The sequence below is a fragment of the Simochromis diagramma genome, unplaced genomic scaffold, assembly GCF_900408965.1.
Source record: "Simochromis diagramma unplaced genomic scaffold, fSimDia1.1 OVJJ01000371.1, whole genome shotgun sequence".
Lineage (NCBI taxonomy): Eukaryota > Metazoa > Chordata > Actinopteri > Cichliformes > Cichlidae > Simochromis > Simochromis diagramma.
Genome location: NW_024386920.1, coordinates 4,663,726 through 4,685,379, shown reverse-complemented (window position 1 = coordinate 4,685,379; position 21,654 = coordinate 4,663,726). Strand labels below are relative to the sequence as shown.

General features: G+C 39.8%; 3 protein-coding genes across 7 annotated transcripts in view; 2 read left to right on the top strand and 1 right to left on the bottom strand.

The window, feature by feature from the left end:
* LOC120736605 (caskin-2-like) overlaps nt 1-1,260 on the bottom strand; it is a 53,097-nt gene extending 51,837 nt beyond the window's left edge. For all 3 annotated transcript variants that reach the window (XM_040036849.1, XM_040036850.1, XM_040036851.1), the window contains exon 1: nt 1,151-1,260. The gene's annotated coding sequence lies outside the window, so the exon portion shown is untranslated. The remainder of the gene's footprint in view (nt 1-1,150) is intronic.
* A 1,121-nt stretch (nt 1,261-2,381) lies between these two features.
* Nucleotides 2,382-12,292, top strand: mettl9 (methyltransferase like 9). 3 transcript variants are annotated; one of them, XM_040036862.1, is made up of 6 exons: nt 2,382-2,489; nt 4,872-5,027; nt 6,038-6,228; nt 6,299-6,508; nt 10,892-11,076; nt 11,167-12,292. In XM_040036862.1, exons 2-6 carry the CDS (start codon nt 4,938-4,940, stop codon nt 11,391-11,393), a joined length of 903 nt encoding a protein of 300 aa, XP_039892796.1. In that variant the 5' UTR covers nt 2,382-2,489; nt 4,872-4,937; the 3' UTR covers nt 11,394-12,292. The 3 variants fall into 3 exon arrangements, with proteins under 3 accessions (XP_039892796.1, XP_039892794.1, XP_039892795.1); XM_040036860.1 differs by lacking the exon at nt 2,382-2,489 and adding an exon at nt 4,540-4,692 and having other exon boundaries at nt 4,845-5,027; XM_040036861.1 differs by lacking the exon at nt 2,382-2,489 and adding an exon at nt 4,543-4,692.
* A 1,264-nt stretch (nt 12,293-13,556) lies between these two features.
* On the top strand, nt 13,557-20,724 carry LOC120736610 (ER lumen protein-retaining receptor 2). Its single transcript, XM_040036863.1, has 5 exons — nt 13,557-13,830; nt 15,801-15,901; nt 16,133-16,291; nt 18,331-18,583; nt 19,448-20,724. Exons 1-5 carry the CDS (start codon nt 13,740-13,742, stop codon nt 19,480-19,482), a joined length of 639 nt encoding a protein of 212 aa, XP_039892797.1. The 5' UTR covers nt 13,557-13,739; the 3' UTR covers nt 19,483-20,724.
* The last annotated feature ends 930 nt before the right edge of the window (nt 20,725-21,654 follow it).

The window sequence follows — 21,654 nt, the reverse complement described above, 5'->3', positions numbered from 1 at the left end:
CCAATTTGTTCAAAATCACAGATGTGCGGGTTAGCAAGTGCAGACTAGGGGGACACAAAGTGACCATACAATTGATCTCAGGGAAACATAGAGACAGCCTCCCTGGGTTTCTACACTTACCACTGAGGCAGATTAAACAGGGTTTTTTACAGAGTCAAACAGTGTCCAATTAGATTCTGTCTGTATGCAAAACAAAACAATCTGAGTCCGGAGGAGGCTGTCTTGGATGAAATAGTGCTCTGCAGGCACGATCTCCACCTAGTTCAGCTATTCTGCTGCAGACTTCTAGGTGATGATGCAGCAGGGTAGCCCAGCAATAGATGCCAATGCACATGGTTTAAAACTAGCCATGCACCTCTACACGCAGAAACAACTGCACAGCCCATCACTAACATGAGCAATGCAGAATGTAAACAAGGAATCCAAAATTGGCATGTTGGCCTAAAGTGGATAGAGAGCTTACTTCAGTAGGGTTACACTGTAGGTGATCGTGGATGACCAAAGTGATAAGTGACAAATCCTTGAGTTGCACTACACTGTACGAGAAATTCTTCAGTCTAATATAGTCTAATATACTACATGTATATGTTGTAGACCTAATTTTCTCTGCAATATTCAGCTCAATAGCAAGCAGACCAAACCTCTATTCTTCACTGGGACAATTTCATTTACATCCCACTGCAGCAAACGGACAAATGCAATATACAAAAAATTGAGAACTTTATGAAATCAAAACATCGGCAATAGCATCACATCAACATCACAAATCTATAACACCCTCTTCCACCACCGTGAAGCACAGATGGATGGAAAAAGCCCTGAAAGTTGGTGATTTATGAAAACAAGGTCCTTGCCGACCAGGGAAATTTACTGGAAAACGCCAATAGCTCGTTCAAAGTTATCGTACATTTTCAGCTATTTGCCTGTAAGTGAAAAAAACATGATCATGCGACTTGTGAACGCATTTCATTGGGACTGCCGTCTGCTCTCATCGTTCAAATCTAGTTCGCCAAGTTACCAATCTCAACTATCAAGGTGTCCCAACTACCGTCCTTCCTACTATAATCCTGTCGTATTTCTATTAACCGAGTCCGTCTCTTTTTAGTCTGTTCACAATGAACAGGTTTAAAGAAGGGAAAAAGGTTCTCACCTGCTCAACTACGGCGGTGTAATAGGATAGCTCACAACCGAGCAAGAAGAGCGCTCAGGGTAGCGCGAGACGGACTTACAGCGTTAAGAGACCCGCGAACACTGACACAACTTCTGGTAGAAACTTTCAAAGTAAAGTTGCGCAACAAGTCTTGGATTCTTGCTTGTCAAACTTCCTTTGTTTTTTGCTTGTTTTCAATATCAGATGGCACAGAGTTATGTTCGGACCGGAAAATTCAACGTCAGTTTCTGACGCCACTGAGCAATAACCCTTGGATTGTCTGACTTCCACTTTTATATGATTTTATTATGAAGGGAAAATTACACAACTCGATCTAGCGTCCTTCTTCGGTTTGGTTAACTTAACGGAGGTGAGTAACCAGCCTACTGTATGACCATCATATTGAAACAAAAGTTGTTTTTTTATTAATAATTATGAAAAATAAATATTATTACTATTATTACAAAGCAAAGTTCTCGCTATTAAGGAGCCATTTCCCCCATTTATATACTTTAATTGCTTATTTTAGCCATAGTTGTTTTTGTTTGTTTTGTTTTTCTTGACGAATTTAAATTTGACTGTTTGTGTGATGGCAGTGTGAGTTAAATCCTCAGACCATTTTTAGTCAGTATTAAGTAAGTCTTGTTAGAAGCTTATTTCCCTCAGTGGACCCTGCTGGTGAGAAGAGTGAGCGAGAGCTAGCAAGAGCGGTGATGTAGTAGCGACATCTGCTGATGAAACACTGCTACTAACATTACTCCTAGTCAAATCCAAGGCAGCGCGATTTTCTGTTACCCCGCGTTTACAGTCTTGTATAAAAGTCCATTTCGGCCATTAAAAAGAAAAACCAAATCCAGAAATGTTAAAAACCAAAAAAGTTAGTCATGATTTATAGAAATTATCATGATTTGACTTGTATGTTAAAAGGATCAGCTAAAATGATCAGCGTTTTTAAAAATAAAACTATCATTATGAAATCACAAAGGTAAATGGTGAGAGTTTTGAAAAACTGAAAAGAAAATGAAGGTATGACAAATTGTTTAAAATTATGAGGGGAAAATCTAAGTGATGAGACAAAACATGCAGATGGGAAGATAGAATGGCAAATTGTGAGATGAAAAGAGGAGCTAGAAAGTTATAAGGTCAAAATAAGACGAGAAAAATTATCACATAAGAAGTCAAAGGCATCAAGTGGTCTTCAGACAACAGGTTCGGTCAACCACGCCCACTTTTTCTCTGCTCATTAGCCCCCGGAAATAAATAGCTGTAGTAGTAGACTTTGAAATTCATTTACTTCTGTAGGTGCAGGTAACGCCTCATCTCTTCGCGCGCCGTCGGGGTATGTAACACATGCTGAGTTTTCAAAGTCCGTGGTCCGTGTAATTCCTTGGCATTCACTGCTGTAGAAATGTCTCCCAGAGAGCCTGTTGGTTGCGTTTGTCCATGTCGAGGAAAGGTGTGCACACTTCCCTTTCTGTTAATTTAAGTGTGACATTGTACTATACTTTAATGTTATATAGAATATAGTCTTTAATAAAAATTAAAATATAATATTTTTTCACAACAAAGAAGGCTTCCACTGCTACTTCTCTTGGGTTCTAGTTACATTTTTATTTATAAGATTTTCGTTTTTATCTAAACGATATAAATGTAAATGAGTGACAGCTTCCAGCAGTTTTTAGCTTTGGAAAGGAGACATTTGAAGATCAAATTCAAAAAGGTTGCTTTTGAGCTTTGTATTTAAAAGCCCTGAGTGAATTCATCTGGGATATCTTTCACAATGTCACCATTTGAACTATTCTTAGTGGAGTTTGTTTTTGTGTGCACGGCCTTGTTAGGATTATCATGCAGTATTCCCTTTGGGAAAGAAACAGGCTAGAGATGAACAAACTCTTTATTTCCAAGGTCAGTCACTAGGAACCATGCAGACTGATTTGAGGAATGTGACTCATCTTGCTGGCTGTTCTAACCATGCAAAGCATGAAAAGTTCTCCTGAGCAGCAAAACAGGACATGGTGCAGTTGTGTTTCAATTATTTGAAACCTAAAGTAATAAAAACTAATTCAAACAATGTCTAGACAGACTTTTATACAGAATTCAGTGAGATGCTTCTCTCAGCAAAACAAATGAAATTAAAGTAAAGCTTCTCACAACTTTGAGCCACTGCAGAAGAATGACAAACTGATGCTAAATGACCCAATTTTTTTTTTTTTTAACATCGTTAGCATTTTAGAGGTAATCGGGTGAAGAGTGTTTTCTTGCAGAAATTTTTTTGCACATATTTTATGAATGATGCCCAAGTTGATTCAATCAGTTAATCAAAGTTTCTCCACGGCTGTCTGTTACCCACAGCAAGACTTCTCGTGTATTGTATATTGCTGAAACTCTAATAGGGTTTGAGACTCCACAAGAGGGAAAGTGAGACTCATTTTAGTTCAGTGGATGAATTGTTGGCATTAAAGTTTTAATTCTAAAAAATGAAATTGTCCTATATTGCTTTAGATTCTTTCAGTGCCCCATTTTGCTTTTGCAGTCTTATCTGAAACTGAGGCCTTGCAACATTGCATTGTCTTCATATTTCGTATAATCAATGCCAACTAAAAAAAGACAGAAATAGCCACTGTGTTGTTGTGCATTTGATTTTGATCCAGAAGTAACTGTATTTGGACAAAATTGTGTACTATTTAGATGCCTGCTAGCTTGGTTGGAAAAATTCACATATTTGCTCATTGGTGAAAGTAACCGATAAAAATAATTTATTTATTTATTTTTAGACCTTGCTAGATTTCTAGAGGAAACATTCCTAGAGTCGAACAGCCTTTATATCAGACCATAAACATGCTCCTGTTTATGGGTGGAGGGTGACTCTGTCAAAAGACTGCAGGATACCAGGAGTCTGTGGAAAACTGGCCCCGAGTTCCCTTGCTGTGACCTCTTTAAACATTTCCATTTGAGACTGGTTTCTACTTCCAGGCTGTTGAATAAAATGCAGTGCATTTACACATTTCTAGTCTTATAGTACAGAAGCATATCCAGGGTTTGTTCATTGGTCAGCCATTTGTTAGCTAGTGAGCATGCTCTTGTTTCTCGGTCAGATCAAGCCTTCCATCACGCCTGGCTGCACAGTGCCAAGACTACAGCGAACACTCGCTCAAAGCTTAAAAATTGAACTTCACTAACAGGTGATGTCATGTAGCCGTGGTTTGGGGAGGAAACTACTGGAAAACTTTTACATATTGCAGGAAATGATTCACGGGCGCGTTAAATAAATGCTGAGTTTTAAATAATGAGGTGATAGGTGCTGGAAACGGGTTTTTTAGGTTTGGCACGTCTAATGGACACGCCTAAGCATAGGGTGGCGGTAAAGCGCGCATAAGCGGTTTAAACGCCTCCAATAAAACCAAAAGAAGAGAAAGCATTGACTTTTTGTTGTCCTATTGGGCAGACACCCTACAGATGGCACTGAGTTAAATGTAATAAGCTGACAGTGGGATTAAGTACATGGTAACAGGCCTTGTTGAATCCTCCGCTTGCCCCCGCAGGTTAGTTTGCCGTCGTGTAACCGGACACATGCCTCTGCGTGCTGCTTTGCAAGTGGCTGCTGTTCGCCTCTTTAACACCATCTAATATTAACCACGGCACTCTGGCCACTTTGCCTCTTCTCTCTCGGTTTCTGTCACCTCTTCTGCTCAAGACTTTATTCATTATGTGTCCTCTGCAGCTGAGGAAGTTGCTCTTTGTAGGGTGGGTCGTAGGTTACGTCGCCTTTCTGCTCTCAATCAAGAGGATGTGGACCGGGAAGTACATCCGAAATCCGGTTGTCCGCTCTCTCCTGGTGAACATGCTGAGCGACCTGGATACGATAGACGTTACAAAGGTAGGTTACCTGCGAATGGTCCTTGTCGCGACTGTGGGGGTTCTGTAAAGGGTAAAACGAGGCTTTGTGAAATACTGAAAAGTTGGAATCAATTGTGCAGATGTTGGACTAAAAAGTGATCGTTTGCCAAAGTGATTTCCGGCATTTGCCCAAAAATTATTCCCCGTATTTAAGCTGCTGATCTATAATATGTGAACAGGATGTCAAAGAAGTTTCTCGTGGGTATGAGAGGGTAATTTTGAGCCACGAACTACATTCCTGTCACAATGTAGACATATGTGCGTTTTTGGCAAAGTGACTTTTATATATAGCGCTTATGTATCATCTCAAGTGTCACTGACATCAAAAATGTCTGTTTTTGTTTTGTAAAGGGAGATCTGGCTATTTCAACACATACAACAGTTTTATAAAAATATGAACTGCATTGATTTAAAATGTAGGTGCACTAATAGTCATAAATATACTTGCAAAACGGGTAATTTCTTCATTTTATATACAACTTTTTCATAAATCTTGTTATGCCCAGCATATTCACCAGTATAGGCAAATGTATAAAATATACATTGAAAACATCAGAAATCACTTGGCACAACACCGGGGTTGTATCGGTGGATGACTTGTAAGTGTTGCGCAATTATAAACGGGGCGAATAATATGGTTGTGGTGCTTGAGAGGAAAAAACTGACTGTTGATAATAATCTTACTGTAATGAACAATGTGCTTCAGAACATGCTGTATTCCTTCATTTAACATGCACAGGGCCCCGCACTTACTGCACATCTTGCAAATAAAATGTAGTGTAACACTACTGGAACAACAAGATCTCCAGCAAATCAGCCCAAAGCAAGGTTAGCATGTTCACTCAGCAGGGTTGGTGTTGAATGAGAACTCAGAATGTGTATGACTGTGACTTATCCTCAATGCTCACTTGACTGTATTCAGCAACTGTATGTTTTCTGTACTTTTCAGCTGTGCCTTATTATTTCATATTTTCTCTAAAACTTGTTTAGTGGTACAGGTGCAACCCTGACCAACTGGAAGAATCACTGCAGCCACTGTTTATCCAAAACCAGCTGGATGCGGACACCAGGGCTTTTGTGGAACAGAGTGAAGAGAAGTCTACGTATCTCTTCACCCAAATCTATTATTCTCTCGTCTCAACTGTCCTCAGCCCGCTGGTATCGCGTACCTCCATTAATGGGTGAGTTCTTTACACACTAGTCTTCCTTTCACCTGTAGTCCATCTTTGCCTGACTTGCGCTCCCTCTTAGGTTTCTGGGTCGCGGCTCTATGTTCGTGTTTTCCAAGAACCAGTTCCAGCAGCTGATGCGGATCGAGCCAGACTGGGTGGCTGACAGACTATTGGACCTCGGCGCGGGGGATGGTGGTGTTACAAACGTGATGGCACCACATTTCACGGAGGTCTATGTAACTGAAGTGTCATTGACCATGAAAAGGCGTCTCCGCAAGAAGAAATTCAAGTAAGTGTGGGATTTTTGTTTTGTTAAACTAAATGAAAGTTCTGGGTGATCTTGGATGGCGGATGTAGCAGGTGGTGGTGCAGACGTAGCTCCGACTTTCAAACGGTCACGATTAAAACCAGAGATGTATAAAACAACTGATGGAAGGGTAATTGTAGAGGATGAACTACTTAATTTCCTTGCTGTAAAAATCAAAACTTTAAGTCAGGATGAAATTGTGTTGTTGGCCACGAACACATTTGAATCCGAGGGGATTGAAGCCTCCAAGAAAGTTTTGTTTGAGCTCTGCCCCACTACCTCACAGCGGTGCGTTGGATATAAAGGACAGCATAAAGACGCCAACAATATTAAACTCTGTCTTAAAGTGCTGAATGAGTGTGGGGAGAATATCCCAAGATTTGTTTCTCATCACCTGGATGATTTGCCGCCTGTTACATACTCCAGCATGGATGTGTGTTGTCTACTACGGCGAATGGACCAGCTGTGTGCTGAGGTGGGTGCTTTAAAACATGTAGTTAAACTACAGGCGGATGTCTGCGAGCAAGTTATGACCAATGCTGTGGAGGTCGACCAACGTGTGACTGCTCTTGAGTGTCGGCCTGAGGTACCGGCTGAGCCTGTTACGCTGAATGCTCAGGGGTCGGGGACCGCTTCCCACTTTCCCCTGGGGAAACACGCAGAGGAGCGGTGGGGGAGTCGAAGTAAAGGCGGCCCGCGTGAAAGGCAGGAAGCCAGAGCTTTGGCTGCTTCAAGGACTGGGACAAGCAGTGTCAGCATTTTGTCCGGAGATGTTGCTATGTGGTCAAGATCGGGCTTCGACGACAGCCTCGGGTCGTAATATGGAAACTACAGCAACAACGGAGGATCCCGTTGAGACAGTGCTTTCTACATGCTCCCCACAATGGAGTAAAGTTGTGAAAAATGGCAAGCCTCGTCTCAAGCTGGAGAAGGTTAATTTGGGTTCAGGAATGCATGCTGCTACCACTGGACACAATAAGAGGCCTGGACCTGTATCGATTATCGGCACTGGAGCTGTGAGTACAATCAGAACTGTGCAAACTAAATTGGTGAGCGTGTTTGCCACTAAATTTGCCCTGGATGTAGATGCAGAAACTCTTGCTCTGTATTTGAGAGAGAAACTCAAAAGAGATGTGACCTGTCAAAAAATTGCTAGTAAACGTAGCAGGTTCGGCTCTTTCAAGGTTACTGCTGAATGTAATGATGTAGGTGAAATGTACAATCCTGAACTCTGGCCTGAAGGGGCTCTGGTCCGGCGTTTTTATGAACCTCGTAAGCCCGGTACGGTTGTGCCAAGCTCAGTGGATCCAGCAGGGGAGATAACTGCGATACCAACGTATTAACATGAAGATGTCTATTAGGATATTATCATACAACTGTCGTGGTCTACGTTTGGGACAGAGTGCAGGGGACAAAGCTCGACGGATTGTTGTGGACAGTCTGCTTGCAGAATGTGACATTTTATGCTTGCAGGAGACATTGTTGTCCAAACAGGACCTAGGAAAACTTAACTGTCTAAATGCAAGTTTTTTGGGAGTGGGGGAATCGACAACTGATCTCAGCACAGCCATAGTCAGAGGCAGAATACCTGGAGGGGTTGCTGTGCTTTGGGACAAAAAAAATAGACCCTGTGATAAAGCCCATTAGACTGGATGTAGACTGGTGTATTGGTATACAATATACACAGAACAATAGTAGTTTTATCATTCTTAATATTTATACTCCCTATGAATCTTGTCAAAATGAGCAAGAATACCTCAGTAGGCTGGCTTTATTAATGCATTTATTCAAGACAACGATACTTACAGCATATGTTTTGGGTGATTTTAATGCTGATCTCACAGACAGCAGTTCTCAGTTTGCTAAACACTTAACTCACTTTTGTCAAGTTAATAATCTTATCTTGTCTACCAAAGTGTTACTGCCTGCAGATAGCTATACATAAGTGAAGCCTGGCATAGTACATCATGGCTGGACCACTGTATCTGTACAGCTGATGGACATGCAGCTTTAGCAAACATGACTATTAGGTATGAGGTAACTGTGTCAGATCATATACCTTTTGGTTTTACTGTGAATGTGGATCAAATGCCAGCAACAACTGGAAATAATATTGCTACCACTGTAAAATTAGACTGGTCAGCATCTAGTGAAGATGATTTCTTAGCTTATCATAGTAATACCGATATACATCTGAACAACATTTCTTTGCCCAAAGAAGCTATTTTGTGCAAAGATGTCAACTGTAAGAATGCTGTGCATAAACATTTACTCTGCTCCATGTATGATGATATAGTGACTGCTCTGTATAAAAGTGGTACACTGCTTGATAAACAATATAAGCATAAGAAACCTAACATCAGACCTGGCTGGAAAGAACATGTATCCATGTACCATGATGAAGCTCGCATAGCTTATAAATGTTGGGCCATGGCTGGTAGACCTAAACAAGGCCCAGAATTTGAACAGAAAAAATGTGCGAATGCCAGATATAAGTACGCTGTTCGCTTTATAACTAAAAATGAGCAAATGCTGAGAGCAGATTCTTTGGCCAGGAAAATGCTGTGTAATAATATGGCAGATTTTTGGAAAGAGGTGAAAGCTCTTAATAACTGTAAACCATCTCTACCATCAACTGTTGAAGGTGTTTCTGGGGCAGATAACATTGCAGCATTATGGAGACAGCATTACAGTGCGTTGTTTAACTGTATTAAAAGTGATCCATATGAGGACAATTTTGACATGAGTAATGACACAATAAGTGTAAGGACACATGAAGTATATGAAGTATATAGGTTGTCTGATGATAAATCCTCTGGTTTGGATCACATCACTGCAGAACATTTAAAACATGCTAGTTTAAGGCTAGCTCCTCTTTTAGTACTCTGGTAATATAACATGAATCATAAACCCAGTGAAACAGACTCAATGCTGTGTATTTTACTGGTACCAGTTATGAAGGACAAAGCTGCAAAAGTGAGCTGCTTGGATAATTACAGGCCAATTGCACTTGCCAGTATTTTATCTAAGGTGTTAGAAAGAATCTTGTTTGATAGAGTTAGTGTGTTCATCTCTTCTCTGGATAATCAGTTTGGCTTCAAACCAAAGCACGGCACTGACATGTGCATATATGCACTCAAGGAAATAGTCAGTTTGTATAGGGCTAAAAATTCATCTGTCCTCATGTGTTTCATTGATGCCTCTCAGGCTTCTGATCGAGTGAACCACAGAAAACTTTTTGATAAAATGAAGAGCCGGGGAGTTCCTCAGTACATCGTGAGGATTCTCTCTTACTGGTACGCTCATCAGAACATGCAGGTTAAATGGGGAAGCAGTATTTCTGTCCCCTTTGGTGTCCGCAATGGTGTTAGACAGGGTGGGATTTTGTCTCCAATTTTATTTAATTTGTATGTTGATGATTGAACACTGGGTGTATATTAGGTAAAACATTGATAAATCATCTTATGTATGCAGATGACCTGGTTGTTTTTAGTCCCAGCAGTGCTGGGTTACAGGATCTTCTTAATGTCTGTACTGAATATGGTGTGCAATATGACATTGAGTACAATGCTGCTAAAAGTGCTGTTTTGATATGTAGAACCAAGCAGGATAAACGGCTAAATTTCCCTTTGTTTAAACTGGCACAAAAAACTCTTGAAGTTCATAAAAAGGTGAAATACCTCGGTCACTTTATTACTGAGCAAATGAATGATGATGATGACATAGAGCTTACATCGTTGTCTGTATATGTGCAGGCAAATACTATTGCACGCAAATTCAGCTTTTGTTCACTTCCAGTTAAAGTGGCTTTGTTTAAAGCGTATTGCACACCGCTATATACTGCCCCCTTGTGGTCATCCTACAAACAATGTAGCATGCAGAAGCTGCATGTTGCATATAATGATGCGATGAGAATCCTTTGCAGGATACCTAGAAGTGGTAGTGCCAGCCAGATGTTTGTAGCTGTGGGTGTTTGGACTTTTAAAGCACTTTTAAGAAAGCTAATGTTCAATTTTAGAGAACGACTGGATGGTTCGAGTAACAGTATAATTTTAGCCCTTACAGATCCAACAGTGAGTGGTTCCCATTACTCATCCAGTCTGAGAAAGCACTGGTTAAAGTGTTTGTGTATTTATTGATTTATTTTAAGTAATTGTGTTTTATGTATATTATGGTTTTGTATTTTTACAAATGCTTTAGATACTTATTTATATACATATATATTTAATGGTTTATACCTTGTGTTGGGGGGGTGTTTTGTCTTGTTTTTATGGACATGAAGTCTGCCAATAAAGATTGAATTGAATTGGATGACCTCTTGTAACTGAATGCTTATTTCTCCTGCTAAACTCCTGTTGATATCAGACTGCTGGGTATAGATGCGTGGCAGGAGACAGGCTTTAAGTATGACGTGATCAGCTGTTTGAACCTTCTCGACCGCTGCGACGATCCCCTGCATCTTCTGAAGGACATCCGACAATCACTGGTTCCAGGGACGGGAAGACTCATCGTGGCTGCTGTGATTCCTTTCCAACCTTGGCTAGAAATCGGTCAGTTGAAAATAAATGCTGCTTGTATGTTATGCTCTGTAACCATTTTCTGTCCAGATAAAGCAGCCTCTTTTTGTCTCTCTTCCCCAGGAGGGAGATGGGAGCGTCCCAGGGAATACATAAAAATTCAAGGCAAGACTTGGGAGGAGCAAGTAAACAGTCTTACAAATGAGGTTTTCCGAAAGGTGGGGTTTGAGGTGGAGTCCTTCACCCGATTGCCATACCTCTGCGAAGGGGACATAGCAAGAGATTACTACCTTCTTGATGATGCAGTTTTTGTTCTAAAGTCCTCAGATGATCAAGTGGCTGCTCCATGAGTACTACAAGCACAGAGTATGTAGTTATATTTTCATGAGCATTCTTGAATCGCAGTGTTTGACTTTTTTAGAAGTGGCGAGTCGGGTGTGAAGCTCAGGTAACATAGTTTCAATGTTCACCAGCCATCTTGTTTAGTGAGACCTCTACCCAAAAATCTGGAAGGCATTTGGCCTATAAGAAAATGCCACTAATGGACTCTGATGTCATAACTCTTACACAACCAACAAAACATGAGATTTTTTTTTTTTTGTCGTTACCTGTGCTCACTGGAAGTATCATTCTGTATTGATGCAGAGGACCCTCTTGAGATGGTGTTTAACTGGACCCTTATTTTTCCCAACAAATTTTCTACCCAATATCAGACAGTGAAGATGGCGCAAGTGAAAGAAAGGCATTTAAACACCCATTTTGTAGCCAGTTCATTATAATTTTACAATAACTTGAAGCAGAACTTTTAAAGTGAGCCCATGGAATTCCAGCTTCAATGACCACAAAAAGAATATTGTAGACTGTTCAAAGCTAGTTCTCTTTCTTTTTCTTTCTTTTTTTTTTTAATGAAAATAGATTCTTAAAGCTTTATTCTTTGACAATAACATCTAAATCTTTAATTCTTGATATAAAATACCTGTTGGTGCTAGTAGATGTAACTATGATATAAATGGACAAGGCCTTAGTTACCACATTGACTTGTAAACTACTGGTTTTACTATTCCAAGCAATGCTGTAGCAGCAAGCCCTGCATTTATGGCTGTTTATGAATTAAACTTTGTCTCTCAATGTTATGGCCTGAATCTATGCTGCTCAAATAATGGTGCAGAATGAATTTTTTTGGGGGGGAATGTGCCACACATAATGCAGTCTAAGTGTTTGTTCTAAATAAAATACACTTTTGAGCATTTCTTGGCTTAATTTTTATTTTTGTCATGCTGCAGTGTGAAGTTCCTGTAAGATAATATTTGCCTCAAAGAAATTTGACAATCTGTACCTTCAACAAATTCAATACTAGTGTATCCCAAGCCTAGTCTTCTGTGAGAACTCTAAATGTATGCACTGCTTCCAAACAGCAGATTCAAACTTAGAGATCTATTAAGAGTAGGGGATAATCTGATAGCTGGACTGTGGGGTTTTTTTGTTTGTTTGTTTGTTTTTTGTTTTTTAAATTTATTTGCTCTTGTGGTCTCAAAGGTTTTATACATATTTCAAAGATTGGCAAGTAGGCATTACTTGAATATTTTAAGGATTATCTTTGATTTGATGTATATTTAAGAAATGCATTTCTGCTCTTGCTTGTTACCAGACTCCAACGTACTGCTTGCCATTAAGTCTCATGTTGTACCTGTTTAAAAGGTTAGTCAGGGTTTGCAAGATGGAGCAGCGAAAGCACAATGAGCATATGGGGTCATATAATAGGGTGTTTATGTTTCACTAACAAAAGTTTTGGGGGACTTGGCAAGGACTGCCTGAAGTTGGTACGTGAGTATGGGCAGATGGCTGATTACAGGAACCACCTGAGAGTCAACCTCTGCTGCAGACGAAACAGGATTGCCTCTAAAAATCTGCAAATAAGCTCTTCAGTTTCTGGAATTAATGTTTGGAGAGAACGTACTCCCAAATTGTGTAAATGTAGTTAAACATTCTTCTCAATATTTATAAAGATACTTATTCTGTGTCGTAGCAATATGTAGAGTTAAATTCTGTTTTATAAGGAGAATTTAACTACACATCAGAATCATCTTTATTTGGGCAAATTTGTGCAAACAAACAAGGAATTTGACTCCAGTAGGTATAGCCAATAAATATGAGAAGATTAAAAAGAAAAATACAAGTTACAGAAAATCTTAAACTATGCAAAATATAACGAATTACAACTAGGCTATAAATAGGATGAACATAGTACCACCTGAATGAAACTGGATATTAAAGTAAAATTTAACTCCACGTATTTACACGTGTCTTACTAAAGGATAGACGCTGATTTCCTGGTTCGTTTCCTTGACCATTGCTACTGGGAAAAGGGAAACTTGTATTTACTTTCTTTTTTCGTAGAACTTCAAGGCAACGTTTCCTCCAGCATAGTTTATGCAAATTACCAATCGCTCTGTCCTGATTGGCTGGGACCAAGAGCGTTTCCCGTCTTGCATTGGATACTGCGGTCTTGGCCACGTCCCCAAGCCACGTCGCGCTTGACTCGCCATTTTCCCATCTTCTGGACCCAGAAACCGTTTATTCTAACATCAGTGTCATTCAGCGCTGCCTGATAAGAAAAAAAAAAACCGTTGCCGGAGACAGGCAGAGTTCTTCAGAGAATCTAGAATCGCCCTGCTACTTTCTGCGTTCCTGCAAACATGAATATTTTCAGGCTAACCGGCGACCTCTCCCACTTAGCAGCTATCATCATCCTGCTGCTAAAAATATGGAAAACCAGGTCTTGTGCCGGTGAGTAGCCAAAGTCTTTAACTTAAGAGTGTAAGCGAACCTTAGTAGGCACAGCATGTGTCCTCTCGTGTAATTAGCAGTTTGAGGTGAAGTGAAAGCTGTCCACCGTGGAACTTATCTTTAGTTAGTTGGAACTCATTAGCCAGCTTTTGGCTAATGTTAGCTAGCTGGCTAGTAGTCCTGTCCATTTCAAGCGGTATGTTTTGTCATCAAGTAATGACAACCACTCCCGCGGCTGTCACTGTGCCTTTTAAGAATAGGACCCTGAAACTTGTTATGTGGTTATGTCATCAGTTGTGCTACTAGCTTGTCTTGACAGTCCATTTGGCCCCAAACTAGCGTTAGATGGGGGACCTGAGGGCCACAGTACTTGATAGTTTGGCTTCGTCATTTCACCTGATTGACACTAAGCTAGTTCCACGTTTCAGGCTTACTGTTCCTGTGACTTGCTTTACTACAGCCTGGTATGATCTCTCTGACGTGGCAGCATCGAGTGCTCCCGAGTCTGCACATGCAAAGTCGGTGACTGGGTGAATGTTTTTGCTTGCAAGTCCAGCAGGTCTTTGAGGGGAAAGTAAATTCCTGCATTCTGTGAAACTTTGTTTTTCCTGTTATTGCTGTGGCCAAAGGTTAGGTTGCTATCACTGCAAGGGAGCCAGTCCTAGATTAAACCACACAATGGTGTGTGAGAGTGTAAAGGGGAACAAAACGAATAATTGACTTTGAAGTGCTAACAAGGTTTGGATCACCTGGTGTCCTTAGAGGACTGTTGAATTCATTAATGGGTTACAAACAGTGTAATTTGATTAAAAGTTGAGCAAGCAAGTAAAGCAGTTGCATAATAGCCTGTGTTTTTTAATGTAGAGAAGTGCAAGTAAACCATTGCATCTGTTAATTAATTGACATTTATTAACAGATCATGAACAGCAAGCAATGCATTTTTTAAAAGTGCACACTCTAACATAAAGTCTTATTGCATGTGTCTTGATGCATGCTCAATCATCCAGGTAAAGAAATCCCAAAAAATCGATTATGTTCATGTGGTGCTAGTTTTGGTCAATATGCAAATGTAGTGTTTGTAAGGTTAGGGAAACCTGCAGTCAGCTGAGACTGAAGAAGTCACTTGGATGAGTGACAAAACGTTTCTACCACTGAAAACACTACGTTTAGATGAACAGAGTCAACTTTTTGGTATTGCATGTTTTTCAATTCAAGTTGAATCTATAATTCACATGAGTTGTCTGTGTGTAGACCAGATTGGACATTTGGTGGACTAGTTCTGCCCCCCCAGACATCTTTGCCTTAGGCTTATTTGTTCCTGCAAATCAAAGTACTTCTGAGTGATTGCCTTTATCCCTTTCCATCCTAATGGGAGTGGCTGCTTTAACAATACTTAAAGAAGCAGAAATAAATTGAAATGACTCACAAACAGTGAACCAGTAAAGGTGATAAAACTTTCAAATGAAACTTGATAAAGGAGCCATAATTGAATAAAACAATACATGAATATCAAGAAGTACAAAACCTCAGATAACTACACAAGTTTTTAGTTTAGTTTTAAACAATTATGTTGTTGGAGCACACTTAATGGGAGTAGCAGGACATACAACGTTAGATTGTTCCAAGCAGCTTCACAATTTGTTTCCAAGGGGGAATACCCTGGTGGCTTTTTCCAGAGCTCTGATTATGTACAACTTCAAAAACAAGCATTTAACGTTTAAAATCAACTCACTGGAAGATTTCTGTTATTAGTGAGTAATAGTAGTGCAGCTATTTGAGCATGAATGAGGTGGAAAAACCTCTTGGCCTTTATAGTATTAGATGATTTAAAAAAAACAGGTTTTGTCACATGACAACATACCAGATACTTGTTCCAATTATATAATATCCTCTGCTCCTATACTAACTATATAATAGGGAGTAAAACGTTATAATGTTAAGTTTAAAATACTTTGTGCTGTCTTTCACAGGTATTTCGGGAAAGAGTCAGATCTTGTTTGCCTTGGTGTTCACCACTCGATACCTTGACCTGCTCACATCGTTCATCTCTCTCTACAACACCACCATGAAGGTAAGATCCTGCCCCCTTCTTATCATCACTACCTGCAGCATTTTCCATCCAAGCAATGAACACAGTGTGGGCGTAACCAGTACACCAGGCCCAACATGTCAGTGTTTGCTAAACGATACAGCTGCCAAATAATTTGTGGTAGGCTTGTACGAGGTGTCCATGCTGCACAACTGCAAGTACCTCAGGCCATTAGGTCACGAGAGTCTTAATGCTTTCCCATTTATATTTCAGATCATCTACATCGGATGTTCATACGCCACTGTGTACCTGATCTACATGAAGTTCAAGGCAACTTATGATGGAAACCATGACACGTTCAGAGTGGAGTTCCTGGTCGTCCCTGTTGGTGGCCTGGCTTTCCTGGTTAACCATGACTTCTCTCCTCTGGAGGTCAGACATTCAAACACACAGCCAGGGCTGCTCTATGATAAAATAAAATTCATGACTATATTGTTAAATCTTGAAATGACTGTTATTAGACACAACTACTCAAAGACTCCAAAAAAGAATAGATAATGTAAAAAAAGAAGAAGCGAGGAGAAATTGGTATGCAAGTTATGGAAGACAAAAGAGGGCTGTCATCTAGATTGATTCCTACTATGACAGGCTCTCTGCAGCACCTATAAGCCAACTATCTAAGAGCAGTCGATCTTTCATGCGGCTTCTGTGTTGTCATAGTGCCATAGATGGTAGTGTCGAACTATTAACAGAGCAGCAGGTATGGGAATCCTCATGTGCTGAACAGCAACATGGTGCTTCAAGTAGAGCAGGGCGATATGTCCAAAAATATTTATCACGATATACATTTGAAAATTTGCAATAACGATATAACTGACACTAGACAAAATACTTTACAACTCCACAACTTTATTAGTGCAAAAAAAAAAACCCATCAATGTATTTTCACTTAAACAAGCAGCTGTTTAATGTGAATTAAAGTTATATAAAAAATTAACAGTGCAAATGCAAATTCCTCGCTGACAGTTTAACCAAAAGGCATTTCCAGTGGAAACTGGCCGACATATCCTCAGCATAACCATGTATAATATCCACAAAACTTAAAAAGAGGTTATACACACACGATACGGTAATATTATGTTGAAGCACAGTACGTATCACTCCGCCAGGCTCCTGCCTACAACAGCCGTAATGCTCCAACAATCCATCAAGCAGTCCGGGTTCGTAGCTCAGCAAAGTCGTACTAAAACATTTGACAGATTTTGAAGCGCCGTGTACATAAAATCGTTTCGAGGTCAGTAAATACAACCAGAGTTCATACATAAGGCACACGGGATTATAAGGGGCACTGTCGACTTTCAGAAAAATCAAAGGATTGATTTTAATTGTGCCGTATTTTCCAAACAACACTTTAATAACGACGGCCCGCTAGCATGCGCTACCAAAAATAGTGCTTTGTTTTGTATCTGACAGACGAAAGCTAAACCAGTTCCACACCACTGAAGTTGCAGCATTTTTACAAACCAGTTCTGGTTCATCCGTTTCATTCAACGATTTGCTTTCGCCGCAATGCTTTTTCCGACGTGTGCGTATGAAAACAAAGGCACTGCGCATGCGCGTTTTACCCATATTCTATTGCAATATTTCATTTTTCTATCGTTGCCCAAAATTATACCGGTATTACCGTGAACGGTATGATATGACCCAGCTTCAAGTTTCCATCATTGTGGTGGAGCTCTGTTTAAAACATCTCAAAGGCAGCCGTGTTGGGTGCTGTTTATGGCTTGGAAAGTTTCTTGGCTTTAATTCAGCATTCAGAGTTAATGACATATTTCATAACTGGAAACAAATGTGCACTTTTCTACCTGATGTGGGTCGCTGTATGCTGCATTACCATCATCCACTAGACTACGTTTTTTGCATCTTATACCACGGACATGGAGGAAACGGAGTATGCCTCCTTCAAAGCCTAGATCACGTGTATTATCCGTGACTGACATGTAGCCCAACTTAGCTCCAAACAAAGTTGTTTTCAAAATCTTTGGAAGAGAAAATCATAACTGAAACCAAAGTCTGAGGAATCACCCAGCACTTCATTCTATAGAGGGAACAGGATGCACATACATGTTAAACTCAGTCACGTGAGACAGCTGCCATGCAGCATGCATGCACCAGTGCAGACTTACTATGAAAAAAGGGTTATGTTTCAGTTTGATTTCTTTTACCGTGCTTCTGGCTGGTTTGTTTACATGTGCATGCTTTCTTTTTTCATGTATTTGCAACACACTGACTTGCAGAGATGAAGATCTTTGTGAGCTTGATTTTCAGTCCAGGAAAATCACTTTAACATTTGCCCAAGTACTCACAGTTATACCTGCCATTCAACACTGGCAAACATGATAAAATCTCTGTATGTAAATTTAAAACACATGTCACTGCTGACACTCTGCCATCCATTTCCTCCACCTCAGATCCTGTGGACATTTTCTATCTACTTGGAGTCAGTGGCCATACTACCTCAGCTCTTCATGATCAGCAAGACGGGAGAAGCTGAGACCATCACCACCCACTACCTGTTCTTCCTGGGTCTGTACAGAGCTCTCTACCTCATCAACTGGATATGGAGGTTCTACTTTGAGGGGTTCTTTGATATGATTGCCATCGTTGCTGGAGTGGTGCAGACCATCCTGTACTGCGACTTCTTCTATTTGTATGTAACAAAAGGTGAGTGCTGCTGCATTTTTCATTTCATTTTTTTAATGAAATATATATTTGTTCAAACCAAAGTTGAAAATCTCTTTAATGGTAGCAGTGCAGATATGTTGTAATTTGTTTCAAGGACAAAGCAAACATGAGCACAAGATTAGATTCTCCAATCTGAACATTTTGTTTTTACTGTGTGTAGTGTTTTGTTTTTTTCTTTGGTTTTTTTTTTTTTTTTTTTCATGATTTGCAATCCTAAACTTTTAAGGTTTGTCCATAAATTGATGTCATTGAGTTCATAACTGTCTTGTTTACAAAAGAGTATCAGGAAGAGATGCATTGTCATATCAACTACTGCATCACTATAATGAAAAATTCAGAAACGCCCTCGATGCTTCATCATTTATTGAGTTTTTAATATGAGTTTAAGACGACTTCCTTTTTCTTTTCTCACTGGTGACATCACAAACAACACAACCAATGCAGTGGCCATAAACCAGGCTTTACATTCATGTTTCAGAGCACACTGGGCAGTACATATAGTCACTCCACCATCTTGTGGTAGAAACTGGTGTTCATCAAAATCATAGGTCGACTTCAGCTGATGTCTCTTAAACACAGTGCGTAGACATTTGGATATAAATAGCAGTGGCTTCTTCACATCCCTTTGATTGCTTTAAATAATTCGGGTATAATAAGTTCCCTTTAACTACACTGATGTTAAAACAAATGTTGATGAAATAAAGTTTTCATATAAGTTTTGGTGTTCAAGTCTCAGGCAGCAAAAACACTAAACTGAAAAAAATCAATCCATCAGTGTGTCTTCTTGTGATGAATGCTCCCTGTCTAATATGTTTAACATAAATCTGTCCTGTCTGGTTTCAGTACTGAAAGGAAAGAAGCTGAGTCTGCCAGCCTAAGTGCCAAAGAAGAGTGTTTTGGCAGACTCAAATCGGGCAATTGGAGGGGAGGAGGAGGGGCAGCAGACACCTCTGACAGCCCCATTCCCCCAATATCAGCAGTCACTTCCTCCTCTTCCCCTCCCACCAGTGTAAGATGCCTGAGACAGAGAGCTAGCAGGAGCCACTGGCTGATCCAGAATCAGTGGAATTGGAACACCTTCAGCAGCTGCTCCTTGGCCTGCAGATTTCTGTTTGATGCATCTTGCCTTAACTTTTTTTATTACTCTGTATAACGGAAGGAAGAAAAAAAAAAAGCGAGAAATGTTTTCTACATAAAATGTGTGATCTGGAGATTCGACACATCGATGGAGCTCGGGAGATAAAATTGCCTGTGATTTGGCACTGTATGATATAGAAGCAGACTTCTTGTGGTGGGATATTATTGAGCATTTTTAATAGTATTTGCAATCAAAATAAAATCTCTTTGTTCTTGTTTTTTTTTTTTTTTTTTTTTTTTTCTTTTCTAAATCTGACTGAGGAGGCTTGTATTGAATCCCATAACTTTGATTCTGCCGTTCTGTTTTTGGCCAGTATGCATTCCCATTTGTAATGACTGCTGCTCATGCCTTTTGGTGGAAAAAAAAATAGTAGTAGATGCCATAAATAGTTCTTTTTCAAAATCAAAGCAACTCTGAAAGTAACTTTAGAATATATTTTGGTTCAAATGCTGTCAGAAATGATGGGCATTAGATCCTCAGTGTATTCTCCGTCGCCATATGAAGCACTGTCCATATTAGGAGTAAACAAACGAAAACAAACGTGTGAAGAAAGTCAGTGAACTCGCCGTTAATTGCTTTCGTTTAAAGTGACCGATGCCACCTGTAATTATACATCATTTCAGATGGTACCTTTTATATGTTTGAGATGCATAAACTCACTGGTTATGTGCTGTGTGTGAAGTCCCACTGCAGAGGTCTTCTTTTTTTTTTTTTTTCTTTTAGCTGCAAATGTATTTATTTTTTAATCTTCCTGCTGGTTTCCAATAAACAGTCTGTAGAAAGTTCTACCTGTTGTGCATAATTTGACCCTAAGAAAGGAATCTCCCTATTGGATTTGGAAAGAGACTGCGGCAGTATCCTATGAAGTTATATTGGTTGCTGATAGAGTTTTCATGCTCATCATTCTCAAGTTCTCTTTTTCATTTCTCACCAGAGCTCTTGCATGATATTACCACCACTAATAAAAGCTTTGTGGGAAACATTTGTCTTAGTACTGTGATTCCACTCAAGTTTTGCTCCTATGACGTTACACATGACGGTCAGATTTATTACTTTTTTTTTTTTTTTTTTTTATCCGCTGATGCAGGAAGTCTAATAAGCTCATCACATTTTCATATATACTGGAATTTTGCTTTTTGGTGTCAGTATCCACCCATGTTGGGGGGCACACACCAGTGTACTCCTAGTATCCCAAGCCCTGATGAATGGGGAACTTTGCCTCAGGAAGTGCATCTGATATAAATTAAGCATGCAAATAATACAGAATGAGATTTCCATTCATACCGGATTGGTTAAGGCCCAGTTAACAACGAGTGCTTTCACTGCTGGTCAAAACTGTGCTGCTGTTGGCAGAAGACAAAAGAAGGAAGGCATGCTAGGGGGCAGTGAGAGAGAAGGAAAGCAGTAGAGGTGAGAGGACGAATTTAAATGTAGAGACTATGACTGGTAAAGGCAGAGTGCTGGCTAATATCATAGAGTGAAGGAAGACTGGACACATATATCCTGGTATTGTCTTGGTGAAAAATTCAAGGAACACCTGGATGAGAGCACAAGTTGCTCTAAAACCTGTATGTACTTATATTATAGGGTACATATGGAGACAACAGAAACAAGACATAAGTTTGCAGAGAAAACATATAAAGACAGACAACCATTCACACCTACAGCCAATTTAGAATTACCAAACAACCTAACCCATGTGTTTGGACTGGAGAAGGAAGTTGCTAACCACTACACCACGTACCGTGACTTTTTTTTTTTTTTAAAAATACTTAAATAAAATGCAGACAATAATGCATTCTTAAGCATGATACTATTCCAAACTGCAGATTTATAGACATATTTTCATTAAATGTGGTGCGTGAACAGACTGCTGATTCTACTGTTTGCTCAATCATTCGCTAGATTAATG

Excerpts from the sequence above, each read along its gene's own strand:
- mettl9 (XM_040036860.1), top strand. The coding sequence starts at position 4,857 with ATGTGTCCTCTGCAGCTGAGGAAGTTGCTCTTTGTAGGGTGGGTCGTA. Across the intron at positions 5,028-6,037 it reads ATACGATAGACGTTACAAAG|TGGTACAGGTGCAACCCTGA; the intron begins GTAGGTTACCTG and ends AAACTTGTTTAG. Across the intron at positions 6,229-6,298 it reads TCGCGTACCTCCATTAATGG|GTTTCTGGGTCGCGGCTCTA; the intron begins GTGAGTTCTTTA and ends GCTCCCTCTTAG.
- LOC120736610 (XM_040036863.1), top strand. The coding sequence starts at position 13,740 with ATGAATATTTTCAGGCTAACCGGCGACCTCTCCCACTTAGCAGCTATC. Across the intron at positions 15,902-16,132 it reads TCTACAACACCACCATGAAG|ATCATCTACATCGGATGTTC; the intron begins GTAAGATCCTGC and ends TTTATATTTCAG. Across the intron at positions 18,584-19,447 it reads CTATTTGTATGTAACAAAAG|TACTGAAAGGAAAGAAGCTG; the intron begins GTGAGTGCTGCT and ends GTCTGGTTTCAG.